The sequence below is a fragment of the Hippocampus zosterae genome, chromosome 18, assembly GCF_025434085.1.
Source record: "Hippocampus zosterae strain Florida chromosome 18, ASM2543408v3, whole genome shotgun sequence".
Taxonomy (NCBI): domain Eukaryota; kingdom Metazoa; phylum Chordata; class Actinopteri; order Syngnathiformes; family Syngnathidae; genus Hippocampus; species Hippocampus zosterae.
In genome coordinates, this window is record NC_067468.1 from 11,827,697 (window position 1) to 11,850,485 (window position 22,789).

The 22,789-nt window shown below is 43.9% G+C and overlaps 1 protein-coding gene across 2 annotated transcripts in view; it reads right to left on the reverse strand.

Annotated features, from left to right (window-relative positions):
- LOC127591408 (WD repeat-containing protein 70) overlaps positions 1-22,789 on the reverse strand; it is a 40,405-nt gene that overhangs the window by 781 nt on the left and 16,835 nt on the right. The window contains exons 1-17 of one of the 2 annotated variants that reach the window (XM_052051554.1): positions 22,589-22,696; positions 22,316-22,369; positions 22,144-22,227; positions 21,990-22,080; positions 21,515-21,716; positions 20,897-20,956; positions 20,683-20,816; positions 19,222-19,375; positions 17,759-17,835; positions 13,254-13,428; positions 6,179-6,278; positions 6,019-6,103; positions 5,790-5,928; positions 2,851-2,951; positions 2,653-2,732; positions 1,072-1,188; positions 217-379 (exon numbers count right to left, since the gene is read on the reverse strand). In XM_052051554.1, the coding sequence (XP_051907514.1) occupies positions 217-379; positions 1,072-1,188; positions 2,653-2,732; positions 2,851-2,951; positions 5,790-5,928; positions 6,019-6,103; positions 6,179-6,278; positions 13,254-13,428; positions 17,759-17,835; positions 19,222-19,375; positions 20,683-20,816; positions 20,897-20,956; positions 21,515-21,716; positions 21,990-22,080; positions 22,144-22,227; positions 22,316-22,369; positions 22,589-22,610 (1,838 nt within the window). In that variant the 5' untranslated portion in view covers positions 22,611-22,696. Of the gene's footprint in view, positions 1-216; positions 380-1,071; positions 1,189-2,652; positions 2,733-2,850; positions 2,952-5,789; positions 5,929-6,018; positions 6,104-6,178; positions 6,279-13,253; positions 13,429-17,758; positions 17,836-19,221; positions 19,376-20,682; positions 20,817-20,896; positions 20,957-21,514; positions 21,717-21,989; positions 22,081-22,143; positions 22,228-22,315; positions 22,372-22,588; positions 22,697-22,789 lie in introns of those variants that run through there. The other variant, XM_052051555.1, reaches the window with a different exon arrangement.

Below are 22,789 nucleotides of genomic sequence, written 5' to 3' on the forward strand. Positions count from 1 at the left end.
ACATGCGGACGTGCGGCCTGGCAGCTTCGTTCCACCCCCGGCGTGTGATAGCCATCTAACGGAGTCCTTTCTGTTCTAACCATCTAAAGCTGTCTATCATCTTTCAATGAGGACCTGTACAACTCGAGCGTCTCTTTAAACATTTACACGTCAAGCAGGTGCGAAGGAAACCCCGAGCCCTCACGTCGACATTGCGCTCCTTGAGGATGATCTTACTTCTTGTAGGCCGGCGCCACCCAGTACGGGTTCTCTGACGCTTCCTTGGCATGACGCAAGATGGCCTCGCGAGCGTTGCTGTCATCGGTCTTATCCAAGGCGATATTCTTCACGATGAACGACGACAGGGTGCCGCCGTGAGCTGCCACTCTGCCGCCTCGGCCTGGAACAAAAGACGGGTGGGTGAATCGAGTCCTGTGACGATTTTATGTCAATTACGCATTAGAATGAAAAGAGAAAAAAAAAAGTCACGCTTATTGGTTACATAAGTAACATATACGTTGTCCAAACTTACAGGGGAATTTGCAGATGTGGTTATTTACTTTTAAAGTACTGTACCGAGCTAGCTGTAGCCATACTTGAACAATATTTCATACAGTACATACAAATTTTTTGTCGCGTATTTTTTCCCACTTTTTACATTCTAGCTGGCCCTGAAACTTACATTCATGTTTGACTAGTGTCCATTAAAACGAGAGCACCAACTGGCACTCAAAGGTTCCCCACTTCGGTTTTTAAAACAATGAAACAATATTTGGTGGAAGCCTCGCCACAGTTACGAGCATTTGGCGAGCATATGTCGGGTTTGGCGTGCTTGAAATAACTTTGCAACGCTGCAGTTCGCAGTGGAAACGTCAGGAGACGAGTGCGAAACAAAACACTGCGAGTGACGAGCCAGCTGGAAGTGGACAAAGTTGCCTTGGCGCTCACAGAGCTGCTCGGGCGCCTGCAGCACACGCACATGCTCAAGGGTACACAAGCAGAGCCTTTGTCACGCAGTACTTCGACATAAGTACCGAGTTTCATGACCTTTGTCACCTCTGTCCACGACACAATGAAACCAAGTGGCCTCACCTGGTCCGGACACGGGGGGCTCGGGTTTGTGGGACTTCTTGGGATCCAGTCGGTCCTTCTCCAGCTGCTTGCGAGTGCTCCTCTGCCGGGCTTCTCTGAACATGGGCAAGGCGTGAGCTGCCGGAGACGACAAGGGGGGAAAATCAGTCTCATTCACAAACTTTCATGTTTCAACATGGCAGTTTGTTTCACACATGGTGACTAATCATCGGAAACCGACAAAGTTCCTTCATTCACTATTTTCTATGAATTCTGCTTGGTTGCAATGTTTGGGTTCTGAGGGCTAACGTAATGCCATGTTTAGGTTCTCCTTTCACACCTGAATGAACGTTATTAACAATAAAAGCCTCTCAGGCACTTTTACGCCACGAGTGTGCAAGTGTGCGTGAGTAACTGAACGATTTGCGCGTGTGTGTGTGTGTGGCCGGAGGTTCAGATGAAGTGATTTTCCATCGTGGTTAATTCTTCGCTACGCCACATTAAGCAAAAAGGCTCGCCTTGACAGATTCCCCCGCTTCCCTGCTCAATGGGTCCTCTAATTTTCCAACGGCGGGGCATCAAATGCGTCACTCGGAGCACCACTCCACTTCACGCCGTGGTCACACGACCCAAAACAAAAGAGAGAATTCTGTCCAAATTGTACTGACAGCAGGGTGAGAGGGCGATATGGCAGGTAGGGGAGCGGGTGAGGATGGGGTGGTTGGGTTCGCAACATCACGCCAGAGACAGCAGGAGAGGCGCTTGTCCTTGGTGTGATCGAGCGTTAAGGGGACACGTGGCGGCAGCGTGGTCAGCTACTCATGCGCGACAGGACGCTCCATCAGCTAATGGAAGGCCGTGAACGCCGCGTGGTTTCCTTCTGCCCGCGGGCTCAGTCTTTTAAGGACAACTTCGGCGGTAGTATCGGAGCCAGAAAAGGTATTACGCAATGCCGGTACCCTCTTTGTGAAATTTAACACCCACTTCTCATATTCAATTATTTGAAAACTAAAATTAAAAAGAAAATTGCTCATGTATCAGATTATATTCATTCATTCATTCATCTTCCAAACCGCTTGATCCTCACTAGGGTCGCGGGGGGTGCTGGAGCCTATCCCAGCTGTCTTCGGGCAGTAGGCGGGGGACACCCTGAATCGGTTGCCAGCCAATCGCAGGGCACACAGAATCGAACAACCATTCGCACTCACACTCACACCTAGGGACAATTTAGAGTGTTCAATCAGCCTGCCACGCATGTTTTTGGAATGTGGGAGGAAACCGGAGCACCCGGAGAAAACCCACGCAGGCCCGGGGAGAACATGCAAACTCCACACAGGGAGGCCGGAGCTGGAATCGAACCAGTACCTCTGCACTGTGAAGCCGACGTGCTAACCACTGGACTACCGGACCGCCTCAGATTATATTAATGGTGGAAAAAGTTTTGAAATGATTTATCTTGGTATCATTTTTTTCATATTAAAAAAAAAACTGGCATTTCAACAGGGGTGTGTTGACTTTTTCTTCTCTAATTATCTTCACTTATGGCATTGATGAAACTTTTTGGTCGGATCTCAGTGCAAACGCGGCTTTACGTGAACTTACGTGTGATAACGTACTCCTGGGCTAACGCCTCGGCATGCTTCTGTTTGGTCTTGCTCTTCACCACGCACAGCTTAGCTCCCCTGGATGGACGGTCGACACGTCAATCATACAGAATATGGACGACAATAAGGACTCTTGGAACATATTTCAGTGCAAGCGTGCGTGTGTGTGCGCGTGTGTGTGTGTGTGTGAAAATACCTGTGGCTCTTAATGGGATCATAGTAGACCTTGACATGGCCATTTCCGGTCCCCACCATGATCTGGTTGAGCTTGGGATGCCACAGGCAACGCACAATACTCTGCCATGACAAAGACACACACACATAGAAAGAATGGACATTTTATTGTGCGCTATACGGGGTGCAAGCTTTCTCCAGGTCTGCCTGTTCGGCCGTCATACTGTTCATGCATTGTGTGTGAGAGCAGGTTGGGATTGGTGGTGGTACGAGAGTGCCGCGCTGCTCTACTTGACTATATTTGGTGGTTGGGGATGAGGGAGTCGGATCCCTCGGCATGTGTGTGTGTGCGACAGATGGCCCAGTGCCAATAGGCAAATGTGACCACATTTATCCATGGGGTTGTGCGTGTGCATGCGTGTGTGTGTGTGTAAAATGTGTCTGAGGCTACACGAACAGTCTCAAACGTACATGTCCCGCAACATTCTACATTTGAGGTGTATAAATATAATGAGATTAACCAACATTATAGGTGTACATATTTTGTAAATACTGGATGTGACATTTAAGGTAGAACATGACCACGTCAAGTGAATTCAGAGATTTGTTTCGAAATACATGATACATGTTTGAAAACAATTGCTGAAGACGTGCAGACTGAGGACTAAGTAGTACTCAATTGTGGAGCGATAGGGTTTTTTTTTGTTTCTTGCTTTTTTTTTTTGCAAACCATATCAGTTTTCCCGATCGTTCGCGGCGGCTGTGGCTAAACTGCACCAAATGACGCACTTCCATTCGGCCATGAGTTCACCTCTTATTATTATTTTACAATTATTTTGCTGATTAATCGGTTCTCGGAATTTGCCAAATAGAATCAGCATCAGCCTAATAAAAAAAAAGCATATTGGTCTGGCCATCCGAGACATGCCACATTAGATGTATATAAACATTGAAGATGATATGTTAGAAGTGCGTCCATCATTCAACAAGCAAAGTCACTGCCGACGAGCTCCAATGAAGTAATGTGGTGGTTCCCCTCTTTTGAAATCAATGAGGAAAAAACTACGGTCAACTAAATGCCCTGCAACATGAAATATTAGTGTTTTATTTAATTCCTTGTCAGAGTAGTTGACAAGCCATTCAAGCATCTGCACATCTGGGGTGTTTCAAGTCAAACCCACAAGCTTGCTTTCCTTGAATGGAAATAAGTGTTTTTAAAAAAAGCGATATAGGCATCAAACGGGAATGTCCTGGCGTCCTGAACTTTCCTTTCTGTGTGGGTCCATCAACATTTGGGACAACCCGCTGAGATTTGTAGGTGCGCCGCACAGGACAAAGTGCTCGACGCGTACAAACAGACCAGTGTGGGGGGTGGGTCGGTGGTCTAGGACGGTCGTGTGCGGGATGGGGGGTGGGTAGTCCAGATTCGGCGAGGGTGGAAAGCTGCTTAGCGTCCAGCTGTTCAGCGTCCCACCAGGACACCAGCGGAAGGAGTGTCGATCTTACACGCACATTCACGCTAACTTGGTCCAACACAGATTTAAACATTTTTAAAGCCTGCAATTTAAATATTATGATTTATTAAAATGTGAAAATGATTAAATACAAGCAGTTGTCATCTTCAGCTAGAACGGTAATAAGACTTTTTTTGGTTCTTTTTTTAATATCCTGCAAATTCGGCATTTGAACAAGGGTGTGTAGACTTTCTGTATCCACTGTCGGGCCGATGCAGTGGCAAAAACGCAGTGCAGTCTGCAGGCAGGTGCAGCCTCCTTATTTCACAGTGTGCTGGAACAGACAATCGTCTCTTTTGTGTACAGTAGAAAGAGTGACGCGCTTGTTTATAAAACTGGCCCATGACTGTGATCTCACTTGAGTGCATTTACCGCTTCACTTTTTGTTTCTGGCATGTCAAATGGACTTTTAAGACCGGTCGCGTGATAATGTATTTAGTAATTTACTGCCAAGTCGTCGCTTTACCAATGAAGCCAAATATTATTAATAGCTCTTCCAGATTTTTTTTCCAAACCATTTTGTGGTTTTGTTTTGTTTTGGCGGCGGGAATACACTTGGTGAACCTGATGAATGAAGTATTTACTATGTTTACACCAGCCGTCACTATCTCCCACGGCCTAAGAATTTAAGTGCTGTGCAGTTCAGGCGGGCAGAGGAAGCGAAATGCAAAGGGTCACCAATCACTTGTAACTCAGCCGCGGTCCACACAACATCGGAGATCCTCCTGAGGAAGGCAGTTTACAGAGGTACATAACATACATCACGCCTCTTGACTCAGATTATTTTAACAGAAGCGGCAGAATCTAGAAATGAGTCTTAGGGCTACACTGAAAAGAGGGGAGAAAAAAAAAGATACTGTGACAAGAAAAGCGGAGTCATTTTATCAGTAGGTGTGTACCACACTTATATATATTTTATTTTTACGGCAGATCTGGGAGTGAGGTATTCTAAAGGGTCCTCAGACCCAATTTTTAAGTTCCTCAGATGATTTCATTCTCAGTTTTGACGCCGAGTGGGACTGCAGGAGTCACACTTTCTCCTTCATTCGCGTAATATTACATGACAGGAAGTCAGTTGACTTGAAGTCAAACACAAGCGCTGTCCCCCTTGTGGCTGCCGAGCTTTGAATTGAGAGACTTCCAAACTGTCAGAAGCACATTTGGATCCACTCAGCGGCCACTTAAACAAGTTGCTTTTCCTTAATAAACCCGCAAAAAAAAAAAAAAAATGCTTGAAACTATTCAACTAGGAAACGTGTTTTTCTTTTACATGGCGTTCGCACTTCACTCCGCGAACTGCAGCATCTTTTCTCACACTTGCAAAAAACATTTGATAAACCTTAATTGGAGTTTTAAACTGAAGGGCTTAATTGAACCTTTTAAATATAAATTTGTGATTTATTTCATTAGCAACAAGCTAAAAGGAATAAGCTGCTGAGCCTCTTACCGCATTTGTGACTTCTATCTCATAGACCCGCTGAAAGGTGGCTCTGTCAAAGAAGACCAGCTTCCCGTTGCCTTCGTCTCGCTTCACTGAGGTCCCAGTCATGACGAGCTGGTCATCTGGGCTAAAACAGCAGTCGGTCCTGCCCAGGATGAAAAGTAAACACGTGAAATTGTCGTGTTGTAGCGTCATTCCAGTCTTTACTTGTGGTCCTGCGACTGCGATGACTCACATGGCAAAGTAGTTAGTCAGTCCGTTGGCCATGTTTAATGGCTTCTTGAAGTTGCGGATATCCCAAATCTTCAGTGTGTCATCGCCTGAAAGACAACACAACAGGTTAGCAACATAATAAAATTAACTGTCTCATTTCAGGAAAAATCACAACTCGTCACCTCCACGTGAGGCAAGAACGGTGCCGTCGTAGGAAAAGGAAAGGCGGGAGATGTCGGATCCTGGAGTGTGGGCTTGCCGACAGTGGAACTTAGTGTGCACCTACGATAATGAGAAAAAGCCATAGAATTAACATATACAGCAGAATATGGTTGCCCTTCATATGTACCGTTTTCTACCCAAATAAAGCTTTTTGGTTGGCTACACCACTAATAATAATTTCTTGTCTCATATTTTTGATATCAAACACAAATGTGATCCATGATGGAAAAAAGATGGATCACACTTTTTTTTTTAATATAAATTGCTTATATTCAGTGTTGTGAGTGAACTAGAACCTATCCTGGCTGGATTTTGGAGAAAGAGCCACAGTACACCCTGGATTGGTATCTCGTCAATCACATGGCACATGTAGACAAGCGACTATTTTTTTGACGTGAGAACCGGAGTACTGTGCACCATTCGCAGGGCACATACTGGACTAACAATCAGTCTTACGGAACACACAAATCATCCAGGCTAACCAGAGAAAACCCACGTAAATGCCACACAGGAAGCTGAGAATTGAACCCCCAATCTCAGGATTGGCTCACTTTTATCTGAAAAGCTGCTCTTGGCGTTCTTCCATCACGTCTCTGAAAAAATGTTCACCATAGCCCCCCCCCCCCCCCCCAAATTGCTTCTACTTACAAATCCTAAGGGTAAGGACAGAACCTGGGAGGTTAAAAAAAGACTTTCAAATATACTGTCCTGTCTATCTGAAATGATTTTTGCAAGGCCTTCAAAATAGCTGAACGGATCAATTTACTCAAGTGCAGTCGTTTTTAAAGGGACGGGGGGTTGGGGGGGGGGTCTCCTGATAAATGTAACAGCTCAAGCTGCCTTGTCTGTCAGATAACTTAGCTGTGAAATGCTGCCTTCTTGGCCAGGTCTCTCTTGAAAAATACATTTTTTTGAATTTTCATCCTTTTGAATCCTTCATCCTTGTGGCACAAACAACCGGACCTCTTTTTAACACATAGACATAACGTTCGAATAAAAAGTAACTGGAAGAGGATGCTGCTGCGTGTGACTTGGTTGTGTCCGAGGCAGATAACAGCGATCGATCATTAAAAGATGCCTGTGAAGCAATAGCCTGGACAAGTGGACTTGCTAACACCCAAACAAACATAACCTCGGTTTATACCACGACAATTTGATTAATTCTAAACGCAGCGCAAATAAACGAGTGAAAAGAGAATGGGGCAACACAGGATTTTTTGGGGGCGGATAAGGAATTTTAAGTGCGGCGAGTGCCCATGACAGATAAGATAGAGAAGCATAAGAGAAATGCTAGTGCGGAGAGTGAGAGGTGAAAAGAGGGATGTGCCCTCACGATGCTGGAGGGAATTGAGGTCATATCTGAATTGCAAAGTAAATGGAGTGAGGTTATTAACGGAGACAAAAGAGATAAGCGTGTCACCTTGAACTGGAGATAACCAGGATTCCACTTTTCAGAGGCTTGGCCTTGGACACTTTGTTTTGTCTCTCCATGGACGTCATTTTAAATTAATAATAATTGACCACAGGCTCATTTGACTTTCATCCCCCCCCCCCCCCCATCTCTCATTATCTACCGTTTCCTTTGCATAGCCCAGAATAAAAGCCAAGGGGATCAGTTTAAGAAAAGTAAATGACATTTTCTCAAGTCAAGGCGGGTGGGTGTCTGGGCTCCGACTGCCAACTCAACTTTTCTCTCTCATTGTCAACTTCTCACCAAGCCTTTCGCCGGGGGTTTTTGTAACATCGAAAACCCTGTCGCCAGGCATCGTTTGCCAGATCTTTATTCTTCTCCGTAGTGGCACATAGCTTTAAGAATATGTTTCCAAGAACAGGTGTGCCTTCAACAGTGCACCTTAGCAGATAGCTCGAGAGACCTATCAACTTTGTCCCACGTTAGCGCTAGCCAAGCGGTGGAAGGTAGTATTCCAAGTAACTGTAAGCTTTATTATTTATATGTAAAGCTTTTTTGGGGGTGGGGGGGGGGTTGTCACATGTTCTCCACAGGCATAGTTTTTTTTCCTGTTTAACCTGTAAATTAAAAGAACCTGTTTGAGTTGATAGCTTTCTTGCTAAAATGAATACCATCTGTGGTTAGCACTCGCTGCGTTTATGGCTCTTATGCGGTAGTCTCTTGCACAGTTACACTAACTTTTGTACGTGTTTTGCGCCCCTAGCACAGTAGTTCCTCGACATCTGTTTAAATATTTACGATATAGACTCGCGTGGGAGATAAATGTTAACTCTTGTTCGTAAATTTTACAAATCTGAACAGACAAAGGACTGGAACGGCACTCGGCAGACATGTTTCTCAATCCAACCCTGTGGATTGAAAATTATTCGTTCCGCCCAATCGTTCTGGGGGTAGCGAAGCTCTTTGATGAATCACTGGTAAATAAGAAACCTGTTTGACGGCATGCAATAGGAATAACGTCAAACTGCGTAATAATGGCTGTCAGAGGTGCTGCCAGTGGGTAGTTACATCGACCCCTCTCCGGCTATTTCGAGCCTGTATACTTTTGTTGTGAAAATGCGGAGCGTTTATTTACTATCCCCATGTTGGCCGGCGTCCCTGGATGCCGGGGCGTTTGCTTCCTGTGATAAGCTACAGAGTCGCTCATGAAACCGGACCCCGGTGTGTACGTCGTTCAAGTACCGTGTGACAACCTCTGCAAACCGTGCCCTTTCTCTCTCGGGGGCGTCACAGTCTCGGGCGAACCAAGGGGGTGTCATTGGCATGCTGTACATAGAAACTCGTGCACGGCCAGTAGTGGGAAGTGACAAAATAGAAATATATCGTCACAATTTCAGTCAGTAGCAGTAACGTAGTAGCATTAAGCTGGTTCGTCATCTCTGCCTGGATACTGCACAGAAGAACAAGGACACTACATTAGGTGCATTCTAGGTTTGTTTCCCCCTTGCTTTTTCTTTGTTCGAGATACGTGGAGAGCAAACGTTCTGACCACGTGCTTTTAAAGGTGCGACAACTTGTCGATCATTGAATTGATTAATCCTTATTTTGATAATGAATCGTTTTGAGACCTTAGATTGAAAAGATGTTCAAATCCTCAGAATTTTACCCTCCCAACAGTAAAGATTTATGCGGGGCCTCAATGAAAACAGATTTATCTTGGTGGTTCATCAAGATTTTGTTGTATTTTGGACAACAATCGACATATTTGTCCGTTTTCTGACATGTTGCCGAGAAACCAGTAAGTGAATCACTGTCACTTGGTTTTTGAAATGTTCCGTCTTTGGATGAATTGATGGAAATGAACGAAATTTTTCAATCAGATTATATCAATTAAGAAAATCATCGATACATATTAACTGAATATATAAATCTTTTGATGCAGCACAAGTGATTTCATACAGGAGAACAACTTGAGTCTAAAAAAAAAAATTATAATTTTGGACGTTATTTGGGGGACCTGGAACGGATTAATTGCATTTCCACTCATTTCTATAGGGAAAGAGAATCTGAAAGGCGAATGGTTTGAGATCACATGTGTATTGAGCAAACAGTAGATCCTAAACCTAAAATAAAAAAGTAGAAGTACAAGCATTCGAGTACTTCTCCCACTTCGGTTGGCGGCCGACATTCATGGTGCTCCAATCACCATCAAAACACGCGGATGCGAGGGTTGATAAATCGCAGAGAGAACAGTGCGTCGGGTTTCGTCAGTGATACCGGTCGACCGCAGGGGCCAAATGTTCTCACCAAGTTATCCGACCGCCACTCCACCACGTGCTCCCCCCTCACCGCCGCCACCACATCAAAACCTTAACAGGCACACACCTAAGAAGCATTCGACGAGGGCCACTGTGCAGCCAGTAATGACATCTCACGCTGACCTTTGTTTCTTTGTGGGGGGGATCAAGTGGTCAAACCGCGGCCCGGGACAGCTGCTCGGATCTTTCATGGAAGTCAACAAGTGGTGATACTGAGGCAGCGTTCATGCATGACAGTGTATTCGCTTTTGAGTTATTGCGTCGACAACACACTCGGCAATTCCAAACCAATCTTTATTGGCGGGGTAAAACTTGGGGCTCCTTCCAACCAGAACGATCTTGGTTCTTTCCAAGGATCGGGTACGTTCCAAGCCAAACAGCAAATGTGAAAGCTCATTGGTAGACGACAGGCGTTAATGTAATGGCGATGAGCCAGACTACTGTTTTACTGTTAAAAAAAAAAACATTGGACTCGAGGAAGACGATCCGACTATTTCGAAGCTCACAACACAGATGTTTATCATCAAGCAGTCTTTAGTGAGTCATCGGTTACTTGATAGTTTTCAAAACATTTTCGTTGGATTTTAGAAGAGCGGCAGCGCTCCCGTTGCGTTGTCTTTAACGCACCGCCGCACATATAGCCAAAAAAAACTCAACACAGCTCTGGTTTACCCTAACGCATTCTTGTGTTATAGTCAGTGTAGTCTGGGCGTCAAAAATTGAAAGCGGTGGCGCTTGGTCCGAGCCAAGCTGCCTGATCGAGCATGGACAGTTATGTGAATTTGTCATCATTGCATAATGTCGTCTAGTCAACTACACAGACTAAACAAAAAAAAATTGTACAAGCAAATAAAAAGTCAATATCCTTGTAATATAACACAATTGCGTTCACATCTAAGGCCGTCAATGATCTCATAGCATTCCACCGATCTCTGGGGTAATGTTTTGGAACCGAGGCCTGCAGACTCCATGCGCCATGTATGAAGAGGCCTTTTTTTTTTTCTCTGATTTGGGCCGACCAGTTTGAAGGCGGGCAATTACTTGCTGTGGGAGTTCACAGGGAGGACCGACTTCAACTGGCCATCATAGGATTAATCAAGCCCATGTCACCCCCAATAGCGCGTCTCCAGATCAAGGTATTGCACATGATTGATGGTGATTGATCTGCTCTGCATAGTCTGACCATGAGTAATACAGGAGAGAGACAGACAAGGGGGGGGAGGGAAGCAGCAATAAAAGAACAAGGTCGACTCCTTTTTAGGCTTGTGGCTGAATTCAAGTCAGGTTCCTGATTAGGGCAGAGGGCACCGGCGAAAATTCTCGAGCCATTCAGACAGGCGCAGGCTCCAGTGGTCAGGGAACAGACATGACTATTGTGAGCTGCTATGGGACGCATGGTAAATATTTAGCTTGGACAAGGAGCAGTCGTAAATTTTGAGAGCTTTAATCCAGTCTCTCAGGAGTGTGTTGTTACGAGCAGCCGAGAGTGGAATGAAGAGAGAAAATCTTCACCGTTGTGACTCATGAAAAGCACGGTCACTCACGACTAAAACGACAACGCATTGTTGGCGTTGTTATCTGATGACAAAGTTGACTGTTCATTGAGTGAGTAGTTATGGTGCAGCCTAACTCACATTCGACTAATCTGGATTAGCTCCTCGGTCTAATAGAGCCGTTCCAACTCGCTAGCTGCAGTTTAACTGTCACTGTTCTTGTATGAAATAACATTAGCAAAACGGGGGCCTTGGAAATGGTCTCAAAATCTCAAAGAATGCCCCGCAAATGTATTCACAACCATTTGTGAAGGACATGCAGGTCATAACACTATATTGTATGTTTTGACAAGTGGAGGTACCGATAACCTTTCGTTGTATTTTGTTTGTTCTTTGGGTGAAAAATGGCTTTTGTGCTGATTAATGACTAGTGAAAATGTAAAACTCGTACTTGGTCAAAAAGTGGCATTGATGCTCTCCCTAGTTTTCACCTCAATCGAATTTCAAGTGGATGTGCAACTGAAAATGGTGCAGCTAATCTTTTCGAGCAGTATCAGAATCGGTACAGGCCTCTCTCACTCATGGATGATTGTATCTGAATTTACAGCATAAAACCCTGATCAGATCAGCCTTTTAAGGATGACTTTTTAAAAATATGTATAATCGTTATTTTTCAATCAAAACATTTTAACAGTAGTGAAAAATACATTTTAAAAAAAGATGAGTCAAAAAAATAATAATAAACGAGGGCTTGATTGGATGTGATGCATGGCTGCAGGAGGATGTGAAATAATCCGAGAACCAACAATGCCAAAATCAACGAGTGACTTCAGCATTCTCAAAGAATGGAATGTGATTGCTAATTGTGCACTAATAGTGGAAAATGTACAAACGGTGATGTTGATTGAGCATCTCATCGACTCCCATGCATCTCAACTAAAAAGCATGTCAGATCCACTTACATAACTGTTTAGATTTAGTTTCTTCCATACTTTTACGGCAGAAACTGCAGCGAGTCAGTGAGCGAGGCGCTGTCCAGCCCAGACATGAAATATCCAAAACAACTGCAGGAGGGAGCGTCACGAAATTTGGTACAGACACGCACGGTGCCCCAATGATTAATCCTAATGACTCCGGGCTTGACCTCTGACTTTGCTTCTCCGAGTGCCAGCAGGTGACATAACCTGACAATGAACATCTGCTTGAATGGACTGGCCCACATCTTTTCTATGAATTCCAGATGATTGAAAAAAAATTGGATGACAGCTCAGATGTTCCTGCTCTGCCATCATTTTTAAGAGATTGAAGGTGGATGGAAGATTTTGATAAATGTTGAAAAAAATGATACATTTCATAATGATGACATTTACAAGGCATTACAACACAAACATTCCACTTGACAATCTTTAACATGACAGTGACGGCATTGTTGGTGTTTTATCCAAATCACTGCAATACTAAAACGCAGCTGCACAGTGAAGAGAATAAAAACATTTTGACTGCTAAAGACAAAACTGAAGAGAGAAACCCCAAAAGCACAAACCATTGAAAAAGACTGCAGTGACCTGTGCCAATATTGAGGGCTCTTAGTTTACGACTGTACAGGCCTATAAGATTTTGTGGTTTTAAACAGCGAGCGTTGAACAACCGTATTATCCGCACTACAAGGCGTCTCGGCGCAGCTTCAATGAATGGCCGATTTTTGGCACGACATAGACTAAAAGCTACAATAGTGACTGCAGTTGCATCATGCATCCACTAGATGGAGATACGCTAAAGGGAAGATAATACAATATATATGTTTCGGACTTACACTGAGGTTTCTGTCCCAGATCTGGATGGTTCCGTCCTGGCAACCGGCCGCTAAGAGCTTTCCGTCACGGCTGTAGGTGCAGCACGTGGGAGTGACCTTCTTCCCTTGGACTGAGCGAGGCTTGAACACAGCCTTGTGCTTCTTTTCCGACGTTACGTCCCACGTTCGCACGGTGCTGCGGAGAAGTAAACGGGAATGGGAATGTCATTGATCTTCAACCGAGCGCCGTGAATCAAAGTCATAAAAAAGATCGCCGTCCAAACATATTGGGTCATTAGAGATATCCGTGTGGCGATAAATCAGAATCCTAAAGAGATACACTGAGCAAGTACATGTGGTCTCACAGGTTGGAGGGGAGCAAACAGTAGATCAGGCGGGTGGGCCTGAAACTGCTATGAAACCAGAGTCTCACTTACCTCTGCTGAGCACAGCATTTCAACATACCCATACCTTGAAAATTTAGAGTGGACAGCTCACTACAATGACGTTTTCAGTGAAGGGACAATGTGATGTCAAAGATTTTTACAAGTCTACATTTGGACTATTCTAAGATCAAGCAAGGGAACAAGACTCCAAATTTGTGTGCAACCCGCTGTGTGTTGTAGCTAACACCGAGACCTTTTGGGTCATGAGGTCAGGCCGAGGTGCGTAAACACGCAGTCGGGGCCGCTACTACTAACAGAATTCCTCCTCCGCTGCAGTCCAGAACGTCGCAGACGTGCACTCTCGAGCCCGTGTTTGGACAAAGTCTAACAATGTGACACAAATGCCAGCTCAAGACTTACGGCTTGAGTAAGAGCTGGCAAGGGTCAAAGAAAACTCTGTTTGATCCGCCTTCGTGCTTGAATCAACACAAAGCAAAAGGAGTTAACGAGGCAAACAAGAACAGCACTCAGGCCCCCGAGGTGGAATAATCCTACACATGTCCGTCTGATGTATTGACAAATAAATCTGACAATGCGAGACAGTGATGTTCCACTCCAGTCCTGTGGGTGGCAGTAAGTAACATTACAAAAAGGCGCCGACTGCCACAAAGCAAGGACTTTTTTGGGGGGGTCAAAAACAACACCACTTTGGCAATCTGCCAATGACACCCGAAGCACAGTGGCCCCTTCGCTCAGAGTGTTTCACACAAAGGGAGGCATCTTTTTGAGTCACTCTGAAGAATGCGGCTTGTTATGAAAAAGTAACACCAAGTCTGAAGAAGCCAGCAAAAATATTTTGGTCCCCGTTCCTTATCCCTGCACCCTTATTTTTCCATTCAGTCAGCAGTCCCCCTTTTTTTCCCTCCCCGTTGCCGCAACACAAAGGCTTCAAGTGAATGAAATAAAATGAGGACCATACATCTCCAGTCATGCGTGGCCACTTTATGAGGTAGACCAGCGGTTAGCACATCTGAGAAGAGACAATTCCCCCCACTGCGCTGGCCTCCCAGGTTTTATCCGTCCATCAGGTTACAGGCCTAGCGGGAGTGATGGTGATCCATTTCCTCGATGTAGAGATAAAGGCAAGAGAGATGCACAGAGCTTGCATAGGGTTACTTTTTGGTCAGGTTCTGCTGACTGGGTTGTGCTGTGTAATAGCAGGTTGACTGACTGACTGACTAACTGACTGACTGGGGCTGTGTTTTGGGAAAGAAGGATTAGGAGGGATATTTGAGGATGCTCCGTCCTCCATCAGAGCTGAACAGAATAAATTGGAGGGGGATTTAGGAGGAGGCATCATGGCACTGGTGCAGGAAAGCTGGAGAGAAGGCACTGCTGTCCGAGCAAAGTCACCGCTCCCGTGAACTGGACGTTACGAAAACAGACTTGGGGTCAGAGAAGGTCAGTTAGGGGTGAAGGGTGATTGGTATTTGGCTAAAGGGTTTAAGGGTTCAGGTAAGGGAAAGGTTCTGGTTCGTGTCAGGGTTTAGGGGCAAAATGGGAGCAAAACAAAACAAAATAAAATCAAGAAAATCTACTGCGGTCCGAGCACCAGCAGAGTCCCCCGTGCGCACTGGCTAGCACTGTCCGATCAAACCAAAACAAGGGTGTCAAAAATTAACTTAGATTGAACAAACTGCCAAATGTGGTACAAATGATCTGTTCTGATATTTCCGAAAACAGTGGGCGAGGGCCATTTCTGTACAATTTATGTCGGGTGACTGGCACTTCAAGCAAAACATATACAATGACATCTCCAGACTATCATGGCAATTCTAGAGCAAAAGTATACCAGCACATTTTGTGCCGGAAAGTTTGACATCAAGACCCAAGATACACACTTAAAAAAATAATAAGAAAAATTCCAGACATGGGCGAACACAATAATATTGGACTATTCAGAAGAACCCTGATGGTGTACCGTCTTAGACAGAACAAAAGTTTTGTCCACGAGTATATAAAAGGGATGGCATCTATTTGAAGAAATACATTATTATTATTATTATATTTTTTAGATTGGTAGGAAATTTACTATCGTTTACAAACAGTTTTGTAAGCAGCCTGTCCCTTAAAAGGCCTCACGTTCAAATCCAGCTGCGACCTTGTAAGCAGGCCAGATTGACGGGAATCCTTGGAAACATTCCTCAAATTGTGTGTGTTTGTAGGGTGTGAATTGTGTGTGTGTGACATGTGGGTTCCATTAGCCAGTGGCCATTCATCCTATCTTCACTTGACTCCCTTTGGGCTGCGTGTATATGTTCACCTGGGGCACCAGGAAATAACATACAAGGAATACAGAGCTCTCCTGTTACCGATGATACTATAAATACATGAAGTTTGTTAGCATTCAAAGACATAACAGCCCTGATTCAAGGTTTGTTAAACCACCTGACAAGATCCAGAAATGGCTTCGGAAGCAGGCATAGGTTTGTCTTTGTGTAGCGATTGTCAAAATACGCCCCCCCGCCTTTTTTTTAGGTGCCATTTCTATATTTAAACAAAAATTGCAAGACAATCACCACCACCTGCTGGCACTACTTCCCCTCCAGAAGAAAACATTCTGCGCGAGTGAATATATCCGAGAAGCCGGGTCGCAGCTGCCGTGAATGCGAATTGGAACTTTAATGAAAAAGGTTTGGGCGGTCCAGTGATCATGCTTAATACGCTTTTCACATAAACAACAAAAGAGAAAATGGGATTCAGGACACAATGGTGTCAGAATGAAGATTAAAGGCATATAGAAGGCAGTTGCAAACACCCGCTGGTATAGTTGGAGGACCGGGCTTCATCGAGAGAAAAAAAAAGGCCTATTGATGCTGACCATTGATAATTTCATTATGCATTCAATTGAATTTTGGTTCTTTGTCATAAAAGGATTGATTTACAATAAAAGCGCCCTTTGGTAGGTGTGTTTCAGGTCTACACAACACCAGCTTCATTCATACTTGGAGACATTAGGCAACCCCTCCCCTCCCAACCACCCTGGAATACTGGCCCTTGCAAAACATTTTCAGACACAATGAGGACACCCGAGAGACAATTAATTATTCTGCATACCAGTAAACAATGATTCCAAGAGGGCTTAAACACAGTCTCAAACCCACCATGTACAGAGACACATTTTGAGGAAATGCGACGCATGTGTCACCTGCTCATCAACTGCCAATTGAAGACATGCTAAACGGCGCGGCAGGTGATGAGACGCTAAAAAGACAGTTTCCGTCACCGAGCGAGACTCGAATCACCGTGCCGACCCGTGCTGCACCTGCGGCTGCTCCCCCGCATACAGACACTTACGCTAAACCGGCACTAACGTGCCAGGGGAGGATTTTCAGCGAGAGCTAAATAAACACAGCCACATCTGGGAGGGTTGTACTGCCTATAAACAGCGGGCAGAGGTCTTTCCTGTTTCTAATTAATTACCACCGCGGTGGGTTTCTACACCACATGCTTGTCACATTCAATCAGACTCGACTCACATTTTTAAAGGAGACATATTATGCAAGATTGATTCAAATTTTTTTTTTTGTTCTCACTTTTGTGCAGATACAGAGAAACACTGCATGTTCACAGTTTGGCATTTGTTACATGGAAAAATTTCGGCAAATAATCCTCAGTGAACAGTATTGCTTAAGACTTTGAAGTTTAGAGCCATTCAGTGCCAAGCATACGATTTAAAGTGAGTTGAGGAGCTTCACTGATATGAAAGTGGTCCTTCATCACCATCCTGTGGCTTTTATGGGCAATTAATAACATTTTTGTTTGTAAGGTTGGGGGGGGGGGGGGGGTCTACTCACAGCAGGGCTCGGTCAACCATCAAGTGTGTTATTTATCTTAATATTAAAAAGCCATGGATCTGCTTTAAAAATGTTGTTTTTTGACAAGGGTGTGTTCACTTTTTATACCCACTGCATGTTTCAGGGGACATTTGTAAATCCTTTCAAGAAGTAAATTGTGGATTAGAGGACTCCCTGCTGGTGGCAAAGGAAAGCATTCCCCTTGTATGCACTGTGTAGCTATCAGGTAAATAGGCTTCGGAAAAAAAAAAATCATGACAATTAAAATGACAAAGGGACTTACCCGTCATTGGAGCATGTCATGAACTCCTCTTTTATTTTGGGATGCCAGCTGCCGTCATTGAGCATCGCCGTGTGGCCCTGTGGGGAGCAGGAAAGAAATAAAACAGCTAAAGTCTTGAATTAAGTGAAATGAGTTGATTATGGTTGTGCCGAAACATAGATCATTTTTCATAGTTATTTACCAAATGACAAATACAGTGCAATATGACAACCGAGCTGAGGTACAACCTGCGGTGTGTAATTGCATTATAAATTGGTCGCATCTAGTCCTGAGTTATGTTTAAACCAAGTTTAATGTACCTGCAGGCTATTTTAAAACACACGTCCGGTAGGAATTCTGCAAGATTAACGACCAAATTGGCCATAAAAAAAGGAAAAACTAAAGTTTAAGTAGAGTGTGGCGTGACCTCTTTTCCCTGTTCCTCAGCGGGAATTCCTCATAACAAATGAATCAAAGCGGTGACAGAGGGGTAGCCCCCTTTGCCCCCAACCCACCCACCGACAAAGAGAAGCATTTCGTGTGCGAGGAAGAGGCGTGTGATGTCTTTTCATTGACTGGGACGAGGCACGGCTGATGGGTTGGGATGTTGTCATTGAACCAAAGTGGGACTTCCCTCGACCAATATTAGCTCTTTTCAAAATCAACACAAATGATTTTTTTTAAATGCCAAATTCGAAACATTAACGCACTACAACATAAGACAGCGATAATGGCATTCAAACATCTCCCCAGATAGCTTTCAGGTCCGGTCCATCATACAAGACCTTCTACACGGGAGGTATCAATCGTCCGTGGAAAAAACATTTGCCTGGGTAACCAACAATCCGCTCAGTTAAACACAAACCCAAACATGACCAAGCCATTAGCATTGGTCTTTGTAGACGCAGGTGCAACGGATCCAGTGGTGACTCGCGGTGCCAAGGGAAAAGCATTATGTTTTGGACACTACTAAGTGGTCGCTCCTGTGTCCATCTTGCTACGATTAAGCATTGGCGGGGTTCCCCACACTCTCCACCCCCACCAAACAACACAGCAGAACACACTCAGCTTGGTCTCAGCACCAGCGGTGGCACAATGCTTACGAATAGACTTATGCTGCTGCAGAAAAAAAATTCATGCGATGGACAATTTCAAGCAAGGGTATTTAAACTGATCAATATGGATTTATTTTTTTTAGGCCGATGCCAATTCCAATATTTGACAGAGTAAAATCTCAGTAATCGATGAATCGGCAAATTAATTAGAAAAATACATAATTAATAAAATACATTATTTTTGGTCCTTTCACAATTTTTTTTCTTAATAATTACACACAAATGCGTGTTATCACATGATTTTGCACCAATCTAAACTAAAACTCGCCTGCGCATAAGCAGAACAGGACATGTACTAAAAACAGCATTAGAAAGGGCCAGCACCAAATCTGTTAATTTGGGTTTTTTTAAATTGACGCAAGAGCGTACCTTGGTATTGACCATATCGACAATGTACTGGTCTCCCTTGATGCACTCCATCACATTAAAGCCATCGCGGTCCAACACTTTGGCTTGTGCGTTCCCCGACACCACCAGGATGCGATCACCGGTGATGCTGTACTGCAATGCTCGGATCTGATGACTTCAAGGGACAAAAAAAATAAATCTCTTTAGTTCAACTGAACCAGCAACAAAGCCACAAACAGTTCCGTTCCACCAATGCTTCTCAGGGTATGGTCTGAGTGCCATTTGTGATATTTTATACAAGTACAATTCACGTTTAGGTTCAATACATTTGAATATTTCACTGTCATTTGTTTTTTTTCTATTATAAAGGGTGGAAAAAATATCACTTAAAGTGAGATTTTTGTGGCAAAAAAAAAAAAAAATTAAATCGGAGATTTCATTTCAAGGCCATACCGTCCAGTCTTAAGTTGCACGCATGTGCGCGGCGGCAGTGCATGCGAGCCAAGTGCGCACCACTTAACCCGGGTGAGATTAGCAATTTAGGTCACTATCAAATAGCATTAACACAGCGGGACGTAGACGGAGCATCAACATATCGGCTGCACGGTGTCCAAAAAGTTCAAAGTGAAAATGAAATGTCGGCTCAAAACGCTAAATCTTTGAGTCTGAAACATCTGTGGAGTCGGAAGCACGAAAGCTCCCGGAGAGAGAAGTAATCAACTTAAATGTTGTGTACGGGTACGAAATGGGCAGGCCTGCTCCGGCGCTCTGGAAACAACAAATGCCATTTGAACCTTTTCATTTCTTTTTTCTTTTTTTTTGCGCCGGTGAATCATGGCGTAAACATCATGCAAACAAACAGCCGCTTCCATCTGCTTGTAGGATAAATAAATGTGTGTGCGTGGACGATGTGGATGTGGCACGACATGCAGATGTCTCAGGGTTTCTCGGCAGTGGTGGGAAGCAACAGAGCACACAAGTCAAGTCGTACCTTGACTTATGGCTTTAATTCGTTCCGTGACCGCGCTTAATTTATCCACGAATCAAAACCGTTTTCCACCAGTAAAATTATTTGAAATTTCATTCATCTGTTCCGGTGCTTTGTCAAGAAAAATAACTCTGCATTGTATAAAAACACAAAAAAGTGACATAAAAGACTGCAAATAAATGAACTGGTTTTAAAAAGTGTCAAACTAGAGTTAATTGATTAATCTATTACAATACTACATGAGACAAACAAAGCAAAAAACAATTTGTAACAGCCCCTCAAAATATATTAGCAGATTTTTTATACTATTGCCGAGTATTGAAATGCACTCAATGTTATGCTTATTATTCCTCACATTTTTTCGGTACCAAAACATCTGTTCGACTTTTTCTCTGCTAAATATCAGAATTCGCCCCCATAAATATTGATATTCGTTGAACCTTAGCTATAGCTGTCGCTTTTAACAATTCTGCTTCTCAGTAAAGTGGACTCACCAATCGCATGGCTGCAGGGAGCGGAAGGCCTGCAAAGCTCGGTCCATGCCGGCAAAATCCCAGAAGCGCACGTCAAAGTCGTAGCCGCCCGTCACTAGACGGGCGCCCGACGGGTCCAAGGCCATAGCGGACACCTGAGAAAATGGACGCAAAGTCAAACAAAGTTGACAAAAAGAGACTCAGTGTACTGAGGCTGGAAGACAGCTGCGGGTACCGTCTTGGTGCCGTGCAGGAGAGTTATCTCATGAGTATCCGGAATCTTCTTGACGGGATTCTGAGGCGGGAAAATGGGAACACATATTGGTGGAATAGTTAACGGGTAAACTGTTTTTTTTTTGGAGCCTGCTTTTGAGATTCATTGTGAAAGATGCAGCGATGTAATGGTTGCCAAGTGGTTAAGCCGAGTTCTGGGTAAACATTTTCTGGAATTATTGTTAAGATTAATAAATGATCTATGCATCTTTGTTCTGTTCATTTTTTCACTTTTTTTATTTTAAATAAAAGTTATACCTCTATTATCTTTTTAAGGTTGCGTTTATTTGGTTACAGTTTTGCTTCAAATAAAAAATGTGTACATGATTTTTTTCAAATGCTTTTATTGTCTTTTAAATTTTCTTTTTACTATTACCAGCATTTAATGTCATTTTTGCTGTAATTGTATCCTATTTTTACCTACAAGCAGGTATGGTAGGTGTTGTTTTCTGGTGCTGCTATCTTGTGGCAGCTTAAAGCAACAACAACACACTCTGGAAGCATAATCACATTTTTTCGCCCCACTTTTTTCGTTTCGTTTCATTTGTTGATTGAACATCGCTGGGTGCATGTCACATACGTCATCATCGTCCTCTTCATTTTGCTCCTCATCTTCGTCGTCGCTGTTGCTTTGAGCGTCACCGCCTTCGTAACCAGGAGGAACAGGGGGTCCCACCAAATTCTCCTCCTCATCTTCCTCCTCCACCTCCTTTGAGTCTTTTCCAGGCGGTGGAGGGCCAACAGGTTCAGAGCCTGAACTGCTGCTGTCCGTGTCCTCCTTTCTGTAAATGACACAATCGGGATGGAAGACCGACTTTGAAAACGTAATCAAGTACTGAAACCCCTTATTTTAAAGCCTAATTTAAAACCCTAACGGTGTTTTGTAATCCTACTTTGAAACAACTCTAATTTGAAGCCCTAATCATGAATGAAACCCCTACTTTTAAACCATAAACCCTGTCCCAAAACCATAATTTGAAACCTGAAGGTGAATTGAAACCCTATGTTGAAGCCCTCAATTATATGTAAAATGGTAGACAACACAAAATGGTTACCTGGAGGTGGCTGCTGCCTTCTCTGCGTCTTTCTGTGTGTGGACTGACATTGAGCTTTCCCCTTGCACCTCTATTTCCTTCTGTCTCTCATCTGAACAAAACATTAACAACACTGTTGACTCTAGCAGGACAAGCATGTGGCTTTATTAGTTACCTAGCACTTGGCGACTCCTCTCAATGGCCGTTCGCCGGGTCTGTTCAAAAATGGCATCCAGGTCAAATGTGCGGGCCTTTTTTCCTAGTGGCAACAAGTTTTAAAACGTTCATTTTAAGAGCACTTTAAAGATTATATGTACTCCAATCAACACCCCCCACCTCACACATACCAAACCCAGAGAATCCCATAACAGAAGTGATGTCTCCATCGTTGTTCATCTTGCCTGTAAATGACAAATTACTAGTTTGTGAGAGGAAAACAGTGGCTAAGACAACGCAACACGGGCTAAAAATCAAGTAAAAGCGCAATTTCCTTCGCATTTACAGCCTTATTGCAAAGACGGAACGGAAAGGTGAGAAAACATTGTCGACGGAGAGTCGTATAAAACTCCCAATTGGAAATCAGGTGAAAATAAATGACAAATAAGAGCAAAAGTGAGTACCTTGGCCGATGTTGGGATCCATATTTGAAACGAAGATTCTTCTTCTACGGAGATGCTTCGCTACTTCTTGTCGTTAGTATTACAGTGCCACCTAGTGTTTCATAAACGAGGTGCAAGATGCCAAAACGATGCCCGATTACCGTTTAGTGGTTAAAAGTTATTTAGCTACACGTCTGAAATATGAAATAACCATTATAGAGC